The sequence below is a fragment of the Vicugna pacos genome, unplaced genomic scaffold, assembly GCF_048564905.1.
Source record: "Vicugna pacos unplaced genomic scaffold, VicPac4 scaffold_21, whole genome shotgun sequence".
Lineage (NCBI taxonomy): Eukaryota > Metazoa > Chordata > Mammalia > Artiodactyla > Camelidae > Vicugna > Vicugna pacos.
Genome location: NW_027328742.1, coordinates 11,141,886 through 11,163,627, shown reverse-complemented (window position 1 = coordinate 11,163,627; position 21,742 = coordinate 11,141,886). Strand labels below are relative to the sequence as shown.

The 21,742-nt window shown below is 43.5% G+C and overlaps 1 protein-coding gene across 1 annotated transcript; it reads right to left on the bottom strand.

Moving 5' to 3' along the window:
* Positions 1-191: 191 nt before the first annotated feature.
* Positions 192-20,728, bottom strand: LOC140694461 (rho GTPase-activating protein 20-like). The gene is made up of 7 exons (XM_072957706.1): positions 20,549-20,728; positions 13,285-13,463; positions 11,740-11,901; positions 8,316-8,425; positions 5,692-5,881; positions 4,420-4,534; positions 192-3,268 (listed from the first exon to the last, which is right to left on the bottom strand). The coding sequence occupies exons 1-7, from the start codon at positions 20,709-20,711 to the stop codon at positions 1,422-1,424; spliced, it is 2,766 nt and encodes a 921-aa protein (XP_072813807.1). The 5' UTR covers positions 20,712-20,728; the 3' UTR covers positions 192-1,421.
* Positions 20,729-21,742: the final 1,014 nt, after the last annotated feature.

Genomic DNA, 21,742 nt, shown 5'->3' with positions numbered 1-21,742 from the left:
CCACCGTGTATACCCCACTGGAATAGACCGGTGGGGTACACACCGCGGTGATTACCCCACTGGAATAGACCGGTGGGGTACACACCGCAGTGTATACCCCACTGGAATAGACCGGTGGGGTACACACCGTGGTGTATACCCCACTGGAATAGACCGGTGGGGTACACACCGTGGTGTATACCCCACTGGAATAGACCGGTGGGGTACACACCGTGGTGTATACCCCACTGGAATAGACCGGTGGGGTATACACCATGAATCATTTGGGGACGAAATGATGTAAAAACTTCTGGAGGTGAGAAAATCCAGCGTCGAGGAGTATCTGAAAGAAGGCCAGACAGCCACTGTGGTGGTTCTTCTGTTCTGTGACTCTTTACAACCTGCCAGCTCTCAAAACTGCTCTCTCAGCTGTTAAATGGCCATCAGAAAAGGGAAGATCTATCAGCAATTTTTTTCCTGGTTGATTAATCCAAGAGGCAAGGCTGCAGAAAAACATTTCAGCAAAGAGGAGTCCTGCTTTGATCACCTGTTGGCAACAGTGACCGTGCAACAAAGGAAGGACTGTTGTTGCAGACTCTTCCTCCTCACTAAGACAGCCAGTGCTGTCAGGAGGGCACCTCCTAGGAGGAAAAAGTGCATTTCTGGAGAATGTTTCTGGCTCAGGCACCTCTGGAAAGAACACTGAAAGGAGCACCCATTTCCTTCCTTCTCCCCACAGCTGTGTCCGGGGGCCTCTGCAGAGCAGTGAGACGCTCATGGAAAAACGAACCGACCAACAAGAACTACGATGTCATGGTACTCATGGCTCGAATTCCTCGAGTTTCTTCCACACTAGCTGCCTTAATGGGCTGGTACCTGGAATGATTCTGTGAGGGCACGTGATTGACCATGAGATGTCTCAGAACTGGCCACTTGCTTGGTTTCGGGGAAAAGTCTGGCGTGATTTCCTTGATCATCTGACATGCTTTCCCTCTTAATGCTTTGATTGGTGGCATTCTTCTTGCTTATTAAAAACATTTCATGGAATGTGGATGGTTTCTTTGCAGACTTCCCCCTCTGTCCATGGTTTTTATTCTTCACTTTTGATATCCTGGCCTTCTTAGTGTCATCTAAGGCGTGTTTCCTCTAGAGATGATGCTTCTTTAGCCCTCTGCTGGGATCTCTTAAAATGCATGACAGGATCAATCCATGCTCTTATAAGGAAAAGCCTCCCAAGCAGTTAGGTGATAAAATCTTTTAGCCTTGACTTTTTGCCAAATAGTCTCAATAAAGAGGATTCTTTTTTTGTCCTTAGTATCAGCAGTGATAACCCCGATGCTACCTGTCTCGGTTATTCTATACACAGGGGTCATAGTAATTATTATCTTTATGTTATTAGTAGCCCGGTTTCTGTCCTTGCAAATATTAGATTCTGATTGTGGTTAAATGTCTTTGGTTACATGCGTGTCCTCAACATCAGAAACCACTGTTGGCCCTGAGTCTGGGCTGGACACGTCATCCACTGTCAAAGAGCTGGGTGAGGATCCTTCTAGAGGCAGAGTACCAGGAGAACACTGCCCATCCTTCTCTCCTTCCTCAGGTGACTTCAAGCAAAGCTCAAGTCGGTCTTCCGCCAGGCTGGATGGAGAGCGACCATCCTTCTCTGATTCCTGGCTGGGGTAAGAACTACAGGACTGGGCTGTTTGCACAGCCCCAAGCCCTTCGGCTGCCATTTGGGGAATGTCTGTCTGTCTCTCTTGCGGTGCGCTGGCTTCTGGAATGCCAGGAGCACATGGAGGTGGCTCCGTGGGTGCTTTTAGAGAACCTGTTTTATTGTTTTCTGGTCTCGGTGCCCTTGCCTTCTTTTTGAGAGACCAATTTTTCAAACTGGCTATACCATTTCTCAACCATGTGCTGGGGTGCAGAGTTACAGAACGCATTTGTGAATGCCCCTCTAGACTGTCCTTTTTTGTATGAGCCTGGTGGCTACTGGCCTGCCCTGATGAGGGACCGGGAATTCCAGAAATGAGGCTGGAACTGCTTAAGTCAGAAGAAAGCTCTTCCTGTTTTCCTAGAGCTCGAAAAGTGCAATCTATTGGAGAGGATGTTTCAGTGGGTGTAAACACCGACTGTTCAGAAATCTGAGAAAAAGCGCTGTCTTGGGAGCTCACTGGCGAGCCAGATGGGGACGTGTCTGGGGAGGACAAGCTGGAACAGCTACTCCTCGGGCAAATGTTTAACCTTGGGGGGAAGACCTTCTCAGTGTTCTGGTTTGCGGCACCACTCTTGCCAACCTCGATCCCCATGACCAAGCTCCGACTGATAAGCTTTTGCCCCTCCATCTGCAAAGACTTGTGCCGCTTGAGATAGTCCTCCTCTTTGTGCAAGAGACTGGCGTCACAGCTTGCGTTGTGCTGCTTCTTTTTTGAATAAAGTCCCCTGAGATAGGTCAGTTTGCAGTGTCGGTCATCGGTGCTGGGCTCTGAGCAGCGCCGCTGCCTCCTTGAGCCTTTGAGGGGCTCTGCTGGGCATGGCGGGGAGTACCCAGCCGTGTCCACAGCGATGGGCTGGTTCGTGGGACAATCGTGTGAGGACAGGTGGCTGTGAGAAATGGTCACTGGCTTGGATTTAGGAAAAAGGTTTACGTGATTTCCTTCGCTATCACACCAGCTTTTCTTCTTATCATTTTCATCAGTGGCATTTTTCTTGACATCAGTGTCTGTGACTAAACTTGTTTTAAAACCTGTCTTACCCTCTTTCTGGAGGGGTGGATTCTGACTCAGATGGTTCTCATCTTTTTTCAGGAGAATCGCATCACAGCTGGACTTGCGTATCCTTTTCTGATAAAACACCCTGAGAAAGGAAAGCTTTGAACCCAGGTAGCCGATGCTGGGCTCCGAGCAGCGCCGCTGTTGCCTCGGGCTTTTTGGAGCATCTTCCGTAGCTGCGGACAGGTGGCTAGGGGTGCTCATGCCAGAGGGGGCACTGGCCTGGTCCTGCAGCGAGGCCTTTCTGTACACTGCCACCACGGTCACCGGCTCAGGCTCACTGGGCTGTTCCACCTGAACGTCTTCATCTTTAGGATGGTCTAAGTCAAAGTCGCTCAGGGTTAAAACGCCTTCCGCCTCAGGCTGCTCGAGGTCATAGTCACTGAGGGTTAACATGGAGTCCATGCTTCTGCTGCCTGGACTGAGTTTCTTTACCAAGTCACTGCATGGAGCATCAACTTCGTTCAGCTCATTTTCCAGGCTGTCATAGGAGGAGTCATTCAGCTGGAAGAAAGAGTTATCTGTCGAAAAAAATCAAACCATGATTAACATTTGCATTTGCCTCAAATACATGCTGCCTTAAAAAAAAAAAACTAAACAACTATGATGTTTAGTTTAATTCTGTTTTCATGCAGATTTTTCAAATTCCTACTCTCAAGAAAGAAAGCATCTTTCATAATCTTTCTAGTTGTTAGTGCAGAAACTAAAAGTAAATTTTGGGGGTATACTAGATTTACCTCAGTCCCTGAAGAAATAGCTTTTCTTTAAGTAAGGTTTCCTCAAAGCAATGAAGACATGTCATAATACCAGGAAATGGTAAAAAATACAAAGAAATTAATGCAGATACACTCAGGTTCTGAATAAGACTGTGTCTTTTAAATGGATTAGCTGGTGGATACACCTAATTAACTCTGTTAGTCTCAGAGAAACCATTTACCAACCTTATCAATTTCCCTTTGACAAAGTCCTTTAATATCTATTACTTTGTTTATTTTTTACAGCAATCAGACCAGTTAGATGTTATGGTTTCCCATAATTACAGGAGAAGATACCAGTGTTACGGTGGCACAGAATAATTGTTCAAAGATAACCAAGAATTGGTGGTACAGGCATTCATATTTTGGAAGGCTGAATGTCTTCAAGCCCCACACACCCTGCCCCGCCCCATGAGGCTAGCTGTTTTCTCAAGTACTTTGCAGGGCGCTGGATTTCTGAGAGATGTCAGGGACCTCGGAGAGGAAGATGAGGAGCAACCAGGCCAGGCCTGCTTCTCGGTCTCCTACTCCAGTTTCAACCACAGCACTTCTGTTATATTGTAAGATATTGCAACAATATGTTGTAACAATATTGTTATATTGTAAATCTGTTAATTGTTCTATTGTATATCCTTGTAAGGTTTTATTTTGAAACAAGAAGTTAGAATTCTGCCACTAACAACTTCTTGGAGTTTGGGAACCTTGTCTTATACACTAGGTAACCTGACCACAGTGTTAACACAGCCTGACCTACGAGCAGGCCTTCTAAGGAAGGGGCGGAAGCCCGCGGCCCCTGACTCAGGTGAGAGGCCCCTTCACCCGAGCTGCTCTGGGCTGCAGGGTAATCGGTGCCCTCGCTGACCTTCACGTGTGTGTCTATTTCTCACACACAAAAACAACCCCATTATTCACAGTACCTGAGACATTCTCTTTCGTAGCACATGTCACTGAAACCTCTTCCAAAAGGGAAGTGATTTCTTCTCCAAATATTCTACAGCAATTTTCAATCAGAAATTGTAGAAGCAGAGAAACCTGCACAAAAAAGGAACAAAAATGAAGGGTTACGTTTCACATAGCGCACCTATAAATCACACTTCATATACGAATCCTGGTTCAAACCGAAAAAAAAAAAACTGAAGAATCCTGAGAAAAATTCAAAGTTCATGTCTGCTTGGAAACTAAACAGAACCGTTTCCCCTAAAAAAACAACAGTAGTTTGAGTATAGAAATCCATTTTAATCAGTGGCTTAAAGTTATTATTTCTGGCCTTGGTTTAATGCTAACAGTTTTATACTAATGGTCCTGTCTTTAAAATTAGGGTAATTTTAAGTATTCTCTGTACTGGGCATTTGGGATGAAGAAATATACTTTCTTATTAAAATTCATGAAGCGTCGTTAGATAGACTTATAAAATATGTTTCTTATGTAAAAGGCAGGTGTCATAAGTGTGGGAGGTGGGCATCCTCTGTGGATTAACTGTGAAGGAGAGGGACGGCTGGAGAGAAAAGCGTACATTTTCCCTGACCAGCCTCTTCCTATGCATTTGCCTCCCTGAGGAGCCAGAACTGGAGATGCTTGGAGAAGAGCTCACTGGGGAGAGCTGTGCCTCCACTGAGATATACTGGAACCTTTCCATAGTCTTCTTGCCCCAGTAGCTGAGGCAAAGGAGCAGGCAGAACGTTGGGAGGAAGAGGAATCAGTGCCCCATCCTTGTACTAACCATCAGGTACTGCAGGAGTGTGATTTCAAGTAAGTACTGAGTGAGTGTGGTACCATCGCCACCTCCATTGTGTTAGATGAGGAAACTGTGGAACAGTATAACTAATTCTGCCCTAGATTGTACATCTGGCAAGTGGGGAGGGCTGAGATTTCCACCTGCGCCTGTTCAATTTCAAAGTCTTTTGTTTCTTTTTAAAATCTTATCAACTGCTCTTCTCCCTCTATGGTTTCAGTCAATCACAGCTGTTTTGCCTCCTTAAAGGGAAAACAGAAGTAACCCAATTACTATCACTTTCTTTGCTTAAGAAATCAGCTTTCTGCAGTCTACCAGGAGAGGACAGAACAGTCGATGAACTCAGACTTATAAGAAGATGTACTTAAGGACGTGTCTTTCAGAACTAATACCCCAAACTTTAGGTTCAAAACGGGGACTCAGTGCCCCAGGGCAGAAAAATGAAAAACTTCATTACCTTATTTGTAAATTCACTTTCTATTTCGGGGCTGGAGGAAGCAGGAGGCCAAAGGATGCTTGGAGCGATGCACACTGCTAAGTTAAATGAATTCATCTGGTTCCATGAGGCATGGTTTTCAATCTTGTGCAATAACCCGAAAAGATACTTTAGCAGAACAACGTTCGCTCTTGGGAGCCGGTCTAATAGCCTAAAGACAAAGGTGCTCTTTAAGCAAGACATTTCGTGGAAAACTTGTAGACAGGGCAATCTTTCTTCGCTTTTCATGGGGAACCACGCGAAGCAGAAACACAGTTCAGGTATGCGGGAGGGTCAGCTCATATGGTACGTGCAGAGCGAGGACTGTCTTACAGAGGGGAGAGAGTAAGACTCAGGGGGTTTATTCATTTATTTTGTATATTCTGTCTCTGGGTGAGAACCTTTATACATACATATATATATTTTCATGGTTGTTGCTTTTTTCCAACAAGAACCTGTAACTGAGACAGGAGGGAAGGGGGCAGGACACAGCCATTGAAGGAATGACACAGCAGTTAGCACCAAGGTGGAGGAAAAGTCAACTCCTGATGGACCTTGAGGACCAGGATGGATGGAGAGCTGACCTCCAGTGGACCCTGAGCTCCCTCACACACACTGTAATGTACTAGCACCGCAAATGGCACACCCACAGGTGCCATGACAGCTCTGAGGCTGACCATGGAAGTCAAGGAGAGGGTAGTGGCCCAATTCCTGGGGATCCCCACCCCTTCCTCAAAGCAGTTGGAGTAATCCTCTCACTTGTTAACGTATAAAAACTCACAACACCGCGCCTCGTGGACTCTCTTGCTCCCTCACCTTCCCAGATGCCCGGCACTCTGTCTATGGACTGTGTGTCTACTTCTCCTTTAAACTAAACACCCAACCCTGCTCCCCTCTACCCTTCTCCTGCGTTCTGAGATGGTCTGCGCTCTGTCTACAGAGTGTACATCTCTCTAAACAAATCTACTTTTACTCAACTAGGGCTCGCTCTTGAATTCTTTCCCGCGTGAAGCCAACGACCCTCACTTGGCGGGGCGCATCCCAGGGACTCAAGTGAGACCTGGGACACAGCCCTCCTCTCGTGCCCCGTTTTCCTGTATCACAGCCTGGGGAAGAACATCAGGTCATCTGGCTCTTGTTGCATAAATACCAGAGAGGCGCTTCTTCAGCACCACAGACTGACAATGAGTATGGTTTTCTAGGGACAGATTATGACAGATTGCAATGGGCCAAAAGATTACTGAATGTTTTCATTGGACAGTGAGGCCTTGCCTAGTGTGCTCTTTTGGGGTGTCAGATTCTGAGGGGGCCCTGAGCCTTTGAGTTATTTTACACCTCTGTAAACTATAGCATATTGACAGCAACACACATAAGACTTGTCCATAGACCTGAAAATTCTCTCTGGTGAAGAGTCACGTGATTTACTTGCACTGCCTCATGCCCCAGCAGAAAAAGCCAGTTTTGTTTTTTATGTCTATTTATAAATTCATTTCAGCATTTCTGATTCAACTATTACAACTTGTGGTAGTTAACTGTCTTCTCTGAACCGGCGGCAGTAACGTCTTAGTAGTTCTCTTTATTAATCCATGTTTTAAATAAAATTTCTTTCATGTGTATATGTTTATATGAGAGCCATAATTCTGGCCTTTTAAAAATCATCCTTTAACAGCTTCTACGATATAAAATTTTAGACAATGAGCAACAACATACAGAATCTCAAGTTCCCTGTACCTGAACGGTTCCCACCAAGCTGTCACGAAAGCAGAGACAGCATTTTGTGCATGGCTCTGAGTCTGGTGCCTTCAACACTTACACCATCAGTAGCTGCGTGTAGATAATGATTTACATTTGAAAGTTGCTCAAGATAACACTGCACTGAACAAGCGTTTGCAAATAAATGATACTGGGATTCTTGGGTTTCACAGAAATGCAAGTATTGCTTTTTGTTAATGGACACTTTTTTCCTATACTCTTATGATGCGGGAAATACTCAGGAATGGGGGTGCTGGGTTCTGCCGGCAACTTCCCTTTCCATGAGGACAGACAATGCATTCTCTGTGATCAGGCTAAGGCTCTGCAACTCCCTTTTCCCTTGACACTTTTCAATGAGTTGACTGTCTCTCTGGAGTGTCCTCACATCCCCTTCTCCACATACCCCTGTCATGGCACTGACTGTACCGCACTGGAATTCTGGGTTTTATCTGTCTATTTCTACTAGACTGTGAGCTCCTTGAGAGGAAGGAATTTTCTCTGTATGAATTTGGCTGCTAAATGAAGTGTATAAGGAATCGTCTGGTTAATTAAATACTTACCAAAATTAAGGTCATAAATTGTAGATTGGGTCTACAGTATTTGCTATTAGTCTAATGGGTTTCAGTGCCTATCAGATTAGAATATACAGAAGGTGTACAATGGTCGAGTATTCCATATTAATAAGATTAGGAAAAAACCCAATAATAACAATGACAGTTGCTAGCATAAATCTATTTTTAAACTAGCCCCTATGGATATGACTTTGATAGTTATTATTACATTAACAGACAAGCTTGTAAAATATAAGTTTTTTAAAAAGTATTTTTGAGAAATGACCAAATTGGAATAACTACCTTTGAACTGCATTTATTTTTTCCTCATCATTTTCTTCGTCCATTACACAGACCCAATGATCATAGAGATCTGATGAAAAGATGCTTCCCGGAATACATCGTAGAAAATCCTTACATAGAGGGAAAAAAATTTTAAATTGTTATTCTAATAATTTGTATTGGAGAAATTAGAAAGAAGACACTTTATTGGAAAGTTCAGTCCTCCCTTCTTTGGAACACACAGAGCTCTGCACCAGCCCTCCAATGATGTGCGCACACAGAAAAATATGCTTTGGTTTTTTTTCTAACAAAAAACCGGAGGGAAATTGGGGTCTGGACTACAGTGGGAAAGATAAAGGACAACCTGTTTGGGCTGAAACCTCCTGTTTGTATACATCTTAGCAAACTAGTATAACATGGCAGGGTCTGGCAAACCATCCTAATCTTGTTTTTTTTCTCTGTCTCTCAAATCACTAGTTAAAAGGAATGCACGAAGGTATCTGTGAGATTCATAATGTGGTAGTCAGTCATCCAGTCATTCTACACATATTTACTCATCTGTGCCAGGCACTGTTTCAGGTGCCGGGAACAGGGTAGTAAATAAAACAAAGTCCCTGGTAATTTAGAACTTTAGATTCCAGCAGCATTGGTGACTAATTCCATCCAGAGGTGTCTGCAGTTTCCCCCTGTATTCTTCATAGGAGGGGAGAAGGCATTCCAGGCTATGGCTGGCTCTGGGAGCCTGGGGCAGCACTCTCATCCCTAATGTATATTAAATAACATGTCCCTGGTACATTATCCTTCTCGGCCTTCGAGACTCCTCCTTAGAGCACTTGTGGGGCCAGGTGTGGGTGAAACCAGACTATGACACAAGTAGGATCTGACCAAGGGAGGTTGTTGTTTGACATTTGTTTATAAAAAAGCTTAAAAGTAGACACACTTTGGTCCTGGTCCTATGTTCCTTTCCTTTCTAGGCCAACACCCTCTGTTGCTTTTGGCACGGTCCTAACAAGCCAAGCTTGTGAAGTCTGATCTCCACCTTAGGAAACTTCAGGCAGAGAAAACCCAATTCCATGTCTAAGTGCTGGACCCATGGCTGACCACCCTCTTGCAAGTTCCTGCTTGCAACACAGAGACAGGTGTGCAATGGAGTAATTTTAATTCTTGCTGGAAAATCAAATAGCAGCCTTACATACGTGCCTTACCAAAGGTGACACACAACTTGTGGCAGACAACATGTCGTGTTTCTGTGACTAACATGGAAGCCTTGAGCCTCGGTGCTGCAGTCAGCTGATTAGGTGAGCATGTCTCCCACGAGCCTACGAGCTCCTTCAGGGCAGGATCAGACCAGACCCTTGCCTTTCACTTCATATACTCAATGCCAAGCATAGTCGCAGACGTAGCAGGGGTCATTACTGAAATGTTGCTGTATGTCCTATAGCCAAATATTAGCGAGGGACAAGGGAAGGCCAGCTAACTATAGCTGAGGCTCTCAAATAATTTAAAAGCCTCTTCGTGGTCATGTTACCTATTATAAGACAATGTTTTGGAGTGGTTAGTAAGCAGGAAAGTGACTGATTTAAAGTCTGTCTCTGTTCTATTGTATTTTCCAGGAGAGATGTACCTGGATACTCGTGATTCAGATGCATCATCACAAAAGTTACCTTTTTTTGGGGGGAAAGCTATCAAATTTTCATAATTCCTAACTAATATTAGTGCTGCACCTACTTGACAAGTCAGATTCAGAAGAGCCGAAATCAGTTATTTCAAAGTGGGGCAGTGACAATAGCTCTCTTTTTAAACTTCAGTGGAAAACATACTTATGATCTGTCTTGAAGAAAAACATCATTAAATCTTAAAACCTACACTTGAAAGATAATTCGTAACATCGTAATGGACTCTCCACAGCTGGAATAACAAGTTATGAAATAACAACCATCACAGCTGAGAAGGATGTGAAAGCTGGTTCTGAATTAGAATCGCCAGTGCCCAGCGCTTGACTCAAAGTCTCCTCCCCTCCAAAGGCAGGGCCCTGGCCATCAGCAGAGCTCCCAGATTAATCTGAGATGAGATTCTTACAGGATTAAAAAGCGAACTTTTCCTCAAACGTCTGATGGATCAGAGTTATGCTTTCTCAAGCAATTTTATTCCAATTATAGTTCAGAGTGAAGCTTATATTTAAGCAAAACCAGCCTAAGGGAAAAATTCAGGGAAAACTTAAGTACCACTCCCAAATAGTCTCAAGAACAAGAAACAAAACAAAACTAAAGCTCAATAACTTTTGGCAAAAAGTATTTCCTTTCCTGCCACCACTTGGGAAAAAATTGAGAGTAAAGCACAGTTCCATGATCACAAAGCTTTATTTAATTAGTTGGAACCCATCTAACCAGACTTTCCAATCATTTGGATTATTTTTGCCCTTTGCTTATTCTTGTACAACTACTTTCTCTGCAATGTGAAATGCAGCTTAACTCTTTTACACCCAAAATTCTTTGTTAACAGCCTCAGCAATTTAGTTCAAAATTTTGAGGAGTGTGGTGCTGTGAAGAATAGCAAAATTAGGAAAATCTTCTAAAACATAGCCTTTAACTTCTTAAATTAAGAGATGGGAGAAAGCCTAATCATATGGTTAAAAAAAAAAGCAAAGAAAAATCCACCATGCATACACGTCCCTGACTTGGGTCTTGCTCAGCTAGCGCACCACACATATCTCTACTGAGCTCCACGACTGAAAGGCAAGTGCAAACCCTGTGTAAAATAGACAAGATGCTCCCCGCTTCCGCCCTCCAGCTCTTCTGAGTGACACTTCATTGTCAAAGTCTGTGGCAGGGATTGTTTTAAGAGCAGACATGGCCCTTTTACCAAGAGACATCTGACTGTTCCTAAATTCATAGAGTACGGTTCTGTGAGCAACTGACTGGGAGCAGGGACACGTAAGAGCCTTCTTCACCACGTTTTCCGGAATTTGGGTTTTATGCTCCAGGCCCTGGGATGCAGGCTGGGGCCCTGTCCCTACCCCTGGCACGGGTGCACACCAAGCCTGCTGAGAGACGGCAGCCTGACGCTGGTCTGCAGAAGCCATTGCTGTGGTCAAGAGCGCTGCTGAAAGCTCATTTTGACTTTAGCTTTTGCAAAGACGTGAGACATTTTCAAGAATGGGGGGGAGGAAAACATTTTAGAAGAAGTCTAACTCAACTATGGATGTGAGTTAAGTGACCATGGGGCTGGGTTCCAGGTTTTTTTTCCCCCATAAGTAAACCTATTTGCCATAGACATCTTTGCCACAAGAATTTCTGCTACAAATACTTTTATCACATAGCTAATTGGCTGTGAAACTCTAACTATGACGCTTCTTCAAAGACGGGGATAGCGTTATAATGAGGGAGACCAGCTGTCTTCCCCCAGAGCTCCACTGTGGGGGGGACGAAGGGCATGTGTTCCCCACCTTTAAGACAGAGGCTATCACGAAAGCCGATTCACAGTCTAGCTGTACTTCAACTCCGGAATTCAGTTTCTCTCTCAGCTCTCTGCAGGATTTCATGTTGGCCGACTGTCTGAAGATCCCTTTTGTGAGGGGTCCTTTCTGATTAAGGAAGAAAAGCATATCCTATGGGGAAACAAAGGAAACAAAAATCAAAATGGCACTTGACGGAGAAGGAGCCAGAGAACACATCGCTGCCCTCCCCGGCTGCCAGGGGCCGGGGCGGCCCTGCGGGAGGCACTGAAGGGCTGGGGCTGGACAGGCTGCCAGAGGATTAAAGTCACTTTGTGTGTGTGTGTGTGTGTGTGTGTGTGTGTGTCTAAATCTATTTTCTCCCATTTGTTCTTGCTACATTTCAATACTTGCTTTCATGCGACTGTCCTTTTTCAGCGATCCAATAGTCACTTCAAGGTACCTGTTACCTCATGTCCCTCCTGTCTCACTATTCTTTGCCCACTGTTCTCTAACACGAAATCTTGTCCCCAGACATGGAAATGTTCTTGCCTAACTCATCCTCCACTTGCTTGTCTTTCTTTTCTTGTGACTTTACATTTCATCCTACTTTACACTTCATCCTACTTCCTATATTGACTTCTTTTAAAATCTGGCTCCAAAATCATCACCTCTGGGAAGCCTTCTCTGTCCCATTCCATTCCAATCAGTGTTTCATTTTGCTTCCTTTCCAGAGGAGGAACAAGTGGGTGTCGGAGACATGCAACCCACAGGACCTTAGACCTAGTTACAGCTCAGGCTTGCTGTGTGTGACTTTCAGTAAGCTTGAGGGTTTTTTTGGGGGGGAGTGGGGCTTTAATTTGTAAAGTAGGAATGATGGAGATGGTGATGGTGATGATGATGATGGTGACAACTACCCTCTAAATCTGTTGTGAAAGACAAGCGATAAAGTGACTAGACTAGCGTCTGGTACTCACAGACACACAGCAGAGCATGAAGTGCCAGGCATCCGGGACGGTGCCTGAAGGGTACTGGACACTCAAAAAATGCTGCTTGACAGAGTTCATTTACTACCTTCACTGAAGACCATACACACTCAGTGGCTTTCACCTGATCTGTTGTACATACAAAAGGTAACTAAATGCCAGAGGATCTATCTTCATGCCTAAACACTTAGAATACTAATAAAAAGTATGAGGTTTAGTCCTTGCTGCTAAGATGACTAAAAGAGTCATGTTCTGAACAACACAGGGTTCAAGAAAGGATGTGAGAGGAACGTGTGGGATAAAGTGCATTCTCCGTCCACAGAGCAGACAGACTCTAGTTTATCAGAGCAGGTTCATGCTGCTCCTTCCTGCGCCAGCAGACAAGACCATCTCTCCCCATCACGTCTGCCTTATGATGCTGCAATAGTTTAGTCAAGATTTGTATTCTTTGAAGTAATAGTAAAGGTTCTCAGCCAAAGCCATGAGTGTCCACAATTTTTCTATTTGGGGTAGATTTTCCCTCCAGAGCTCTCCTTTCCTGTTAAGTGTTACAGACCAAAACGAGACTTACCAAGATAGGTTTGGGTAGATTGTCATTCTCACAGATATCTGGCAAAGACACTCCAAAGAGCTGTCCCGGCATCAGAGACGTTGGTGACACGGGCTGGTTGTCCAGGTGGGTGCTCGAGCCTCGCCAGAAGGCCCAGTTAATGATAGATCTTCTTCTTTTAAACGTCTTCTGACCTGAATCTAAGGAAGAAGTGAGATTATTAGCAAAACTAATTTAATTCACTTAATCTTATTTCTATAGTTTCCATTGTATAGTATGCACAGCACCACGGCTCAGTATTTTATAAGGTAAGGAAACATTAAACGCTTGGGTTATTCTCCCCCCCCCATTTTGGGGACGTCACTGATCTATGTGCTTGAATTCTGGTACCAAATTTTCAAAGGTGAAAGGGCTCCCCGTTTACTGAACTTACAGCACAAAGCATTTCATACCAACACACAGGCCATTTTAAAGAGGAGACTAAGTGAACAAAAAAGCTGAAGATCAAATTAGACCACAATTCAGTAATGAGAAAAAGAAAGGAAGAAGGAGGAGGAAAAGGAGAGAGAAAGAGAGGGGAAAGGGGAGAAGGAAGAGGAGGAGGAGGAAGAAAAGGGGAGGGAGGAGACCTGGGGGAAGGGGAGGAGGCGTCGCTATGAAGGTGCTCTCTGAGAACAAGAAGGCTCTGCTACCTGATGCCCCACTCTGCTGTGGAGCACAGAGGCAGGAAGCTAATGCTCTGTGCCCCCCCCTTTCTCTCCAACTGCAGACTTTTCATGTATCTTTTTGGTTCCTGACTTTAAAAAGTATGTTTAAGGCAGCATGGATGGATGAAAACATGAGTGAGACTCACCCTTGCCACGGTAAAGTTTATAATCTTACAGGGGGACAAGACTGGTGATGGGTGGGTGGGGGAGAGCAAGTATATTAATAAATAAGACATCCTGAGGGAGGAACAAGGCACCAGAGGCGTTCAGAAGAACCATGAAGCACATCTGCCTCCCCGTCAGGAGAGAGGGAGTGGTCCTGCAGGCACCTGCATTGGATGTGAATTTGGAATCAACACGATTTCAACAGGTAGAGGATCCAGCATCATCCCTCATGTCTAGTGAGTAATCAATAAATCATTCTCGAACAGTAATTGAACTGAGCAGACATTTAGGTGAAACAAGACAGCAGGAACAAAACAGGCAGGAGAAAGGTCAGCAGTGAATCATGGTTTTGTGAGATCATAGTTCTAAAACAGTTCTGATGTCATCTGCATCTAATTTTAAGACAAAAATGGATGGATCTGCACAGGATCTGATACCTAAAAAGACAGCTCTTTAGGGTCCTTTTTGACCTTTCTGCCACCTACACCCCCTGGCCTAAACAAATACACACAGGTAACAGCTATAAACTCCAGGCAACACTTAAAGATATAAGAGCCGACCTGAAGACACTAAAGAGTGACCAAAGGAAGGCACAGAGTGGAGGTAACAGTTTGACACCTGGGAGGAAGGGAATGGCATGGCACTGGGTGAGTTTCCCACTTTTACAGCTTCTTCCATGAGCGTAGGACCCCGGGTTGGCAGGGGTGACTAAAACGTGGAGAGAAACCTATCCTCTTGCTGGTTTGAAAAAACTATAGAGAATGGAGATGGAGGTGACCACAGCAGCTGGAGGGTGAAGGGGGAACCCCAGGAAGGAGCAGACAGACTAGTGGGAGCCCCAACCCAAATAATGGGCATGAATTCTGCCCAAACCTCTGGCTGACCCCCGAAGCCTGCGTTGCGTGGGGCAGATGTGAAACAGCTCTTGAGGCGAACGGGCCCACAGGTGGTGCCCACATAGATTCTGACTACATTTTTCACCAGGGACAGTGCATGAAACTGGTCATCACACTGTGGCTTTGAGGCCCTGACCCCCAGCCATGCTGCCAGAGATGGTGCATTACCCCCCAGCTCTCTCTGACCACGGGGCACGAAGGGGACAATCTCGGGGGGTGGGGCACCGAGGAGAACATTCGGGGGTTGGGGGACACGAAGGACACTATTCCGGGTGGTGGGGACACCGAAGGAGATGATTCCAGGGGGTGGGAGGGGCACAGTCGGCAGTGCCCAGTGCTCATTTCAAGCAAGTGTTTCATACTGTTTATTTCCTCAGCATACCCAACATAAACCAAATACTAAAAAAGCCACGTCGTGGGAAGATAATCAAATAGGAAACATTTTACTGAACAGCAGCTAGACCATCATCCACCCCTGGCTTCCTCAGGGTACAAGAAGTGCAACATAAATGCTCATACACCCAGGTGTAAAGTTCTTTGTTTCAGGAGTCAGGAGCCCAGCTAGACTCCTGCTTCAGATATTTATTTGTGCAAGTTACTTATCCTGCTTCTTCACCTTAACACGAGAACACAACCTACAGCTAACAGCCTCACCGAGAGAATTAAGTAGGATAATGTTTGAAAAGTGTTACTTTGCCCAGGGCATAGGTCCACAGCAGCCTTGAACAGAGCTGCCAAGACACCAATCTCCTCCCCAGAAAGAGGACCTCCTCCCCACATCCATTCTCCACTTGTTTAACAGCCTTCTTGAAGTGTGTGGACAGGAAGAAATACCAGAATCTGCTTAACTAAAGCACTTTCTTCCTGTCCTGACATTCCCAACTTGCACCATCTTAAAGAACAGGAAAGAAAGCTGAACCCATTCTTAAATCCAGGAGGGGGTTCCTGTGTGCCAGCAATGCCAATCTGTGCAAATGTTTGTTGGGTATGTATGTTTACATATGATGAGTAGTTCTACTTAGTCTAGTTTCCTCACATTTAATCTGGTTTCATTATTTCTAAAACTATCAGAATTATTTGCTTTTTTTTTAGCTTTCATACACTTCTTAGAAAGAATGCTCTATCATAAAGTTATATACCCAGCTATCCTACGAGTGCAGAGGATAAAGCAGAAATTGAGTCCTGAACTTTATTATAAATACTTTCAGCTGCAGCCATGTCTTTTACTATGTACAACATTCAATTTTAAAGCTCACGTTCCCTCTGGGACTGAGAGAAAAAAAAATCTCATTAAAGTTTACTTTCTTGCAGAGCTTTAATACACAGCTCTTACTTTCCAAATGTCAAAGACTGATGAAAAGACATGCAATTGCTATAAAAACTGTAAGGGAGATGTAAATGCAGGGCCGGTGGAGTTCAGGAAGGCTTAGCATCCCAGACAGCCCCGACAAGGTCCAAGCCGGTGTTTCTCCATGCTTCAATTAGGGAGCTGAATATTAAAAAGTATAATTCTCAGAAGTCTGTCCTCATAGATTGTTAAAGAATAATCACAACAAAAAAACCCTTTAATAAGATTTTAGCAAGATGGTGACATAGGAAGATCCTGATCTCACCTCCTCCCACGCACACACCATATCTACAGCTACCTATGCAACAGTTTCCTCTGGAAAAAAACCGAAAAACTGACAGAGAGACTGTCAAGTTGGGCAAATGAGAGGGAAGTGGCTACAAAAGGCTGAGACAATCTCACCGTAAAACCCATCCCTGGTGCAACAACCTACAGTTGGGAGGGAACTTAAAATCTCCTCAAAATCCAGACCTTCCCCAGAAGGAGTGAAAAGTTTGTACCCCACAGAGGTCACCCCAACTTCTAAGGTCTGGCACCTGTGAGACAAACTCCTAAAACATCTCGCTTTGAAGGCCAACAGAGCTCACGCCCAGGAGATCTGTGGTCCATGGTGGACTGGGGAACAGTTCTTAAAGCACTTGTGTGCACACTACCCACCCCAGGGCTCAGGGCAGAGGCAGTTCTTTCCAAATCACTGACTTCATGTTAAAGAGACTCATTTCCTAATTTTAAGGCACTGGTCTGAGGGGCAGGGCCGCTGGGATACCCCCCAGAATATACAATGGGAAAAGGACAGTCTCTTCAAAAGTGATGTGGGTTCATTTCTGGGCTCTCTATTCTGTTCCACTGATCCAGATGTCTGTTCTTGTACCAATACCATGCTGTTTTGATTACTGTAGCTTTGGAGTATTGTCTGAAGTCTGGGAGGGTTACTCCTCCCGCCTCCTTCTTTTTCTTCAGTAATGCTTTGACAATTCAAGGTCTTTTGGGATTCCATATAAATTTTATTATGATTTGTTCTAGTGGAAAAATTGGAGAGCAGTAAGTGAAAAGTGAAGCTGGACCACACCATACAAAAAAATTAATTCAAAATGGATCAGGCGTGAATATAAGACCTGAAATCATAAAACTCCTAGAAGGAAACATGGGGGTAAATTACTTGACACTGGTCTGAGCAATGATTTTTTTTTTTTGCATTTGGCACCAAAAATGAAAAGCAAAGAAAGGAAAAATGCAGGAGTACATCAAACTAAAAAGCTTCTGCACAGCAAAGAAACCCATCAACAAAATGAAAAATCAACCTACTTCAATAAGTTGATGGGAAAAACTATTTGCAAATCACATATCTGATAAGGGGTTGACGTCTAAAATATATAAAGAACTCATATAACTCAACAGCAAAAAAATGAACAACCCAATTAAACATAGGCAGAGGATTTGAAGAGACTTTTTCCAAGAAACATATAAAGATGGCAACCAGGCACATGAAAAGATGCTCAACATCACTAATTCTCAGGGAAATGCAAATCAAAACCACAATGAGATAGAAACTCACACCTGTTAGAATGGCTATTATCAGCAGGACACAAATGACAAGTGTTGGTGAGGATGTGGAGAAAGGGGACCCGCACGCACTGTTGGTGGGAATGCAACTTGGGGCAGCCACTATGGGAAACAGCACGGGGGTTTCTCCAAAAAGTAAATATAGTACAACCATGTGACACAGCAATTCCACTGCTGGGTATTTATCTAAAGAAAACAAAAACACTACTTTGACATTTAATGACATTTAGTGATGAAGTAATGTCAAGCTACTTTCACACTTTTCTCGCCGTCTAAAGTCAAAACAAGAAGCAAGATCTCCATTCCCATAAAAAAAACTGCAGCAGTGATATTTTCTGAGCTCAAACTACATGTCTAGCAGTATTTACCTGCCTCAAGGTAAGTGCAAAGGATATTTCTACATTTGAAAATCCTGTAACTGTGCAATTGACCTGTGCAAAGGGGAATTTCATGTTTCAAAAGTCTTTCACTTCTACCTAACTTTCAAGTGGAAGTGATTAATATGCAATGAAACGACACGCCAAAAGGCAAATATCAAAAGAAGAATCTAACAAAATTCTACAAATATCTCTGAAGAGAGAAACATGCTCAATTAAAATTGTACACTTGTAGCGTTGGTATCTCAGTATTTGGCAGTACCTACTTGTGTGAAAAGGTATTTTCAAAGATGATGAAATACGTAAAACCTAATTACGTATCAGAACACTTTCCAATCAATGGTGACAATTGGAATACTAACTTTGCACTTCAATTAAGCGAAATGTTATTCCCCCAAAACAATCCAATTCCTCTCATTAGTAGATCTGTACCACACAAAATTGTACTCTATTACTATGTATCGAATGTCATCAATAAAAAAAATTTGTTAAAATTTGCTTTTCCTCTTGTCATTTAAGTACCTGTGTAATACCGTCAATTCTGTCTCTTGATCTGCAAATTTTACTATCTGGCCCTTTACAGAAAAAGTCTATTGAGCCCTGCTCTAAGTCAGTGGTTTCCAAAGCAGTTGTTCATCAAAATCTTGGGCATTAAAAAAAATACAAAACTGGTTCACTTGTTAAAGTTTTAGTTTCACAGGTAGGTTGCCACCATGGGTCTGTAGTCACTCCATTCCCTTAGCGTGAATCATCTTACAGCTGCAACCAATCTTATCCTAACTTCCAACAGAGAGAAACAGAGGACTAACACACAGAGGGTGCCTACAGTTTAATTAAGCAAGCTGTTGACAAAGTTGGGTAAAACTGTTAGGATTCTTGACCCCTGATTGTTTTGGTCAAGTCAGTTAAAATAAATTTATTTTACTGACAAGGGACCCAGAGAAATCATTTTGAACAACATGGGTATAAAGATAGAAGAGTAAAACACCATTTTCCTCAGCTTAGTTATAAAGGCAACATTCCCTTTGTGTCTTCAATGAGTACCAGCAACAGACCTGTCAATAAAAGAATTCATTCAACAAATATTTATTGAGTTCAATTTATATATGCAGACACTGTTTCAGGTGCTGAAAACATAGCAGTGAACAAAACAGACTCAACTCTCTGCCTTCATGGAGCTCACGTTTCAGGGGATGGAAAACTGTAATATCTCCATAACACCCCAAAGATGTGAGTAAACAGCCTTAGAGTTCAAAAACTCACTTTAACTCTGTGGGAGAGAGGAGGACTGGTGCAAATGCAGGGTCAGTTTTTATCACTGGTATTGGCAAGATGGAGGAGTCCTGACCAGTGATTTCAATAAAGTATAAAGTTTGAGGCTAGGTCATCAACCGAAAGAGACAGGGCTGGACATGCATGTGTGTGGAGATGAGCATAAAACAGTGGCCACTGTCCATGGGGTATCCCAGTTTGTTCAGGTTTACAAAAGCAGCTCCAAAAATTCAGCATCAATTTTCAGCTACCCCCCCACCTCACACTTTTTGTTATGATACATATGCTTTTATTTCTATACAATCTTACTTTCAGACTGAGGGTTTAAAGCTCAAACATGGGTTAGGGTAATTAATGATGGTCCTCCTGTGTTGAGCACCACTTTTTATCACTCTGGAGTCTTTATTATGGGGAGGGTAACAGATGGCTATGTTCCCAGGGAATTCAGATTAGCTTAGCAGGCTAAGGAGAGATTTCTGTGGAAATTACCTTCATCTTCCCATGATCATCAGTGCCAGATCCAGGTAGGGCACCAGCGTCTCCTGACACCCATCACTGACGGCCTTCTTTTAATAATGTGATCATTTAGGGGGAACACACAATGCAATGCATTACAGTACAAAGAAGGCATTGAAGCACCTGCCGCACTGACTGGTGCCTTTGACTCTGCAGTGGGCATAAGGTTAAAGGGGGAAGGACAGTGAAGAAAGAACAGACCGTACCACAACCAACCGCTGATTACCCGTCAGTCACTCCTACCGCTGATTTATAAACCCATCTTCTAAAGCTCCATCTTTCCTTTCAAAACACTTAGAAAATTCAAAAGAAAAAAATACCTCATCTGGCTGGAAGTTTGGGTCTTTGCCTGTATAAAGGCAAAGAACTTTGAAAACTTGGTTTTCAGTAAAGAAAGGTTTTGCTAAAAAGAGGCTCTCATGAAAGAGGAAGAAAACTCACCACCCAGTTGTTGGGCCACAGCCAGCCGGCTGGGCTTCAAGATGAAGTGGCACTGCTTCTCTTGGGGCAGCTGTTCCATGAGGAAGGGCTCTTGGAGGTTGGAAGGTGTCGGGGAGTCCTTTGACCCCCGCGTCAGGAGTGCCGTGTCTCGAAGGTGACCCATTTCAATCCCATAGGGGAATTCATGTCCTACACAGAGAAAAATCTAAATGTAGACTTTAGGCTGACTGGCACTGTGTCAGTATGAGCATGTGTGCTACAGGATGGAATGTCCTGCAATTTGCTCCTGGGACTTTTGGTATAAAGAATCCTTTTGTTGACTGAGTGATCACCATGCACACTCTTACACTTGGAGACCACTGTGTAATGCAGGTGGCCCCACCAAAGTAGTTCTTTTTGGGGGGGTGGGGGTAGAGAGGAGAAACAAAGAGGAAAAAGTCTTTAAAGAATATCTTGTTTGGGAATGCACAGGTTAGTTTGTGAGTTGCATCATGTTGACTTTTCCTATGTTCACATCTGAGAATACTGAAAGGCATTCTAGTTTCTCCTTTGACACTACCTACCTCTGTAAATCTTCAGCAAATCCCTGACCTCTCTCAGCCTTAAATCCATGATTTAAAATATTTATCCTACCCATCACACAGTATTATAAGGATCAAATAAGTAAAAATTCAGTGGTTAATAGTATTTAAATACAAAGGGCAAATAACTATATATTTCAAAGATCACTATTATTACTATTATTCAGTACAAGATATCTGCCTGAAAGAAGACATTTTATACTCTTTATTAGTTATACACAATTAGAGTTACTCAAGGGCTGGCTTGTCTGACTTATGCTTCCCTCCCACCACGCCACTCTGAGGCCGTTTTTCACAGGCAATAGTTAGGAGGAAGACTGCAGGGCATGAGAGACACAAAAACAAGATTCAAAAAGGAATTTTCAAACTAGAAAAACTAAACCCTGGACATCTGACTGCAATATCAGTTTTTGCTCTTTAGTACGCTGAGTAATTTCATTTTCTCAATTCTTAAGTACCATTGTGCTGTAGATTTGTTTACTTTTTAAGTACAGAGAGTAAGGTCTCTTCCATTCCAGACTTATCACTGAATCTAATTCAGTGAACTTTTCCTTTTCATCTCGCATAGGCCTACAGTGTCAATGTTTCATTGATATTAAGTACTACAGCAACT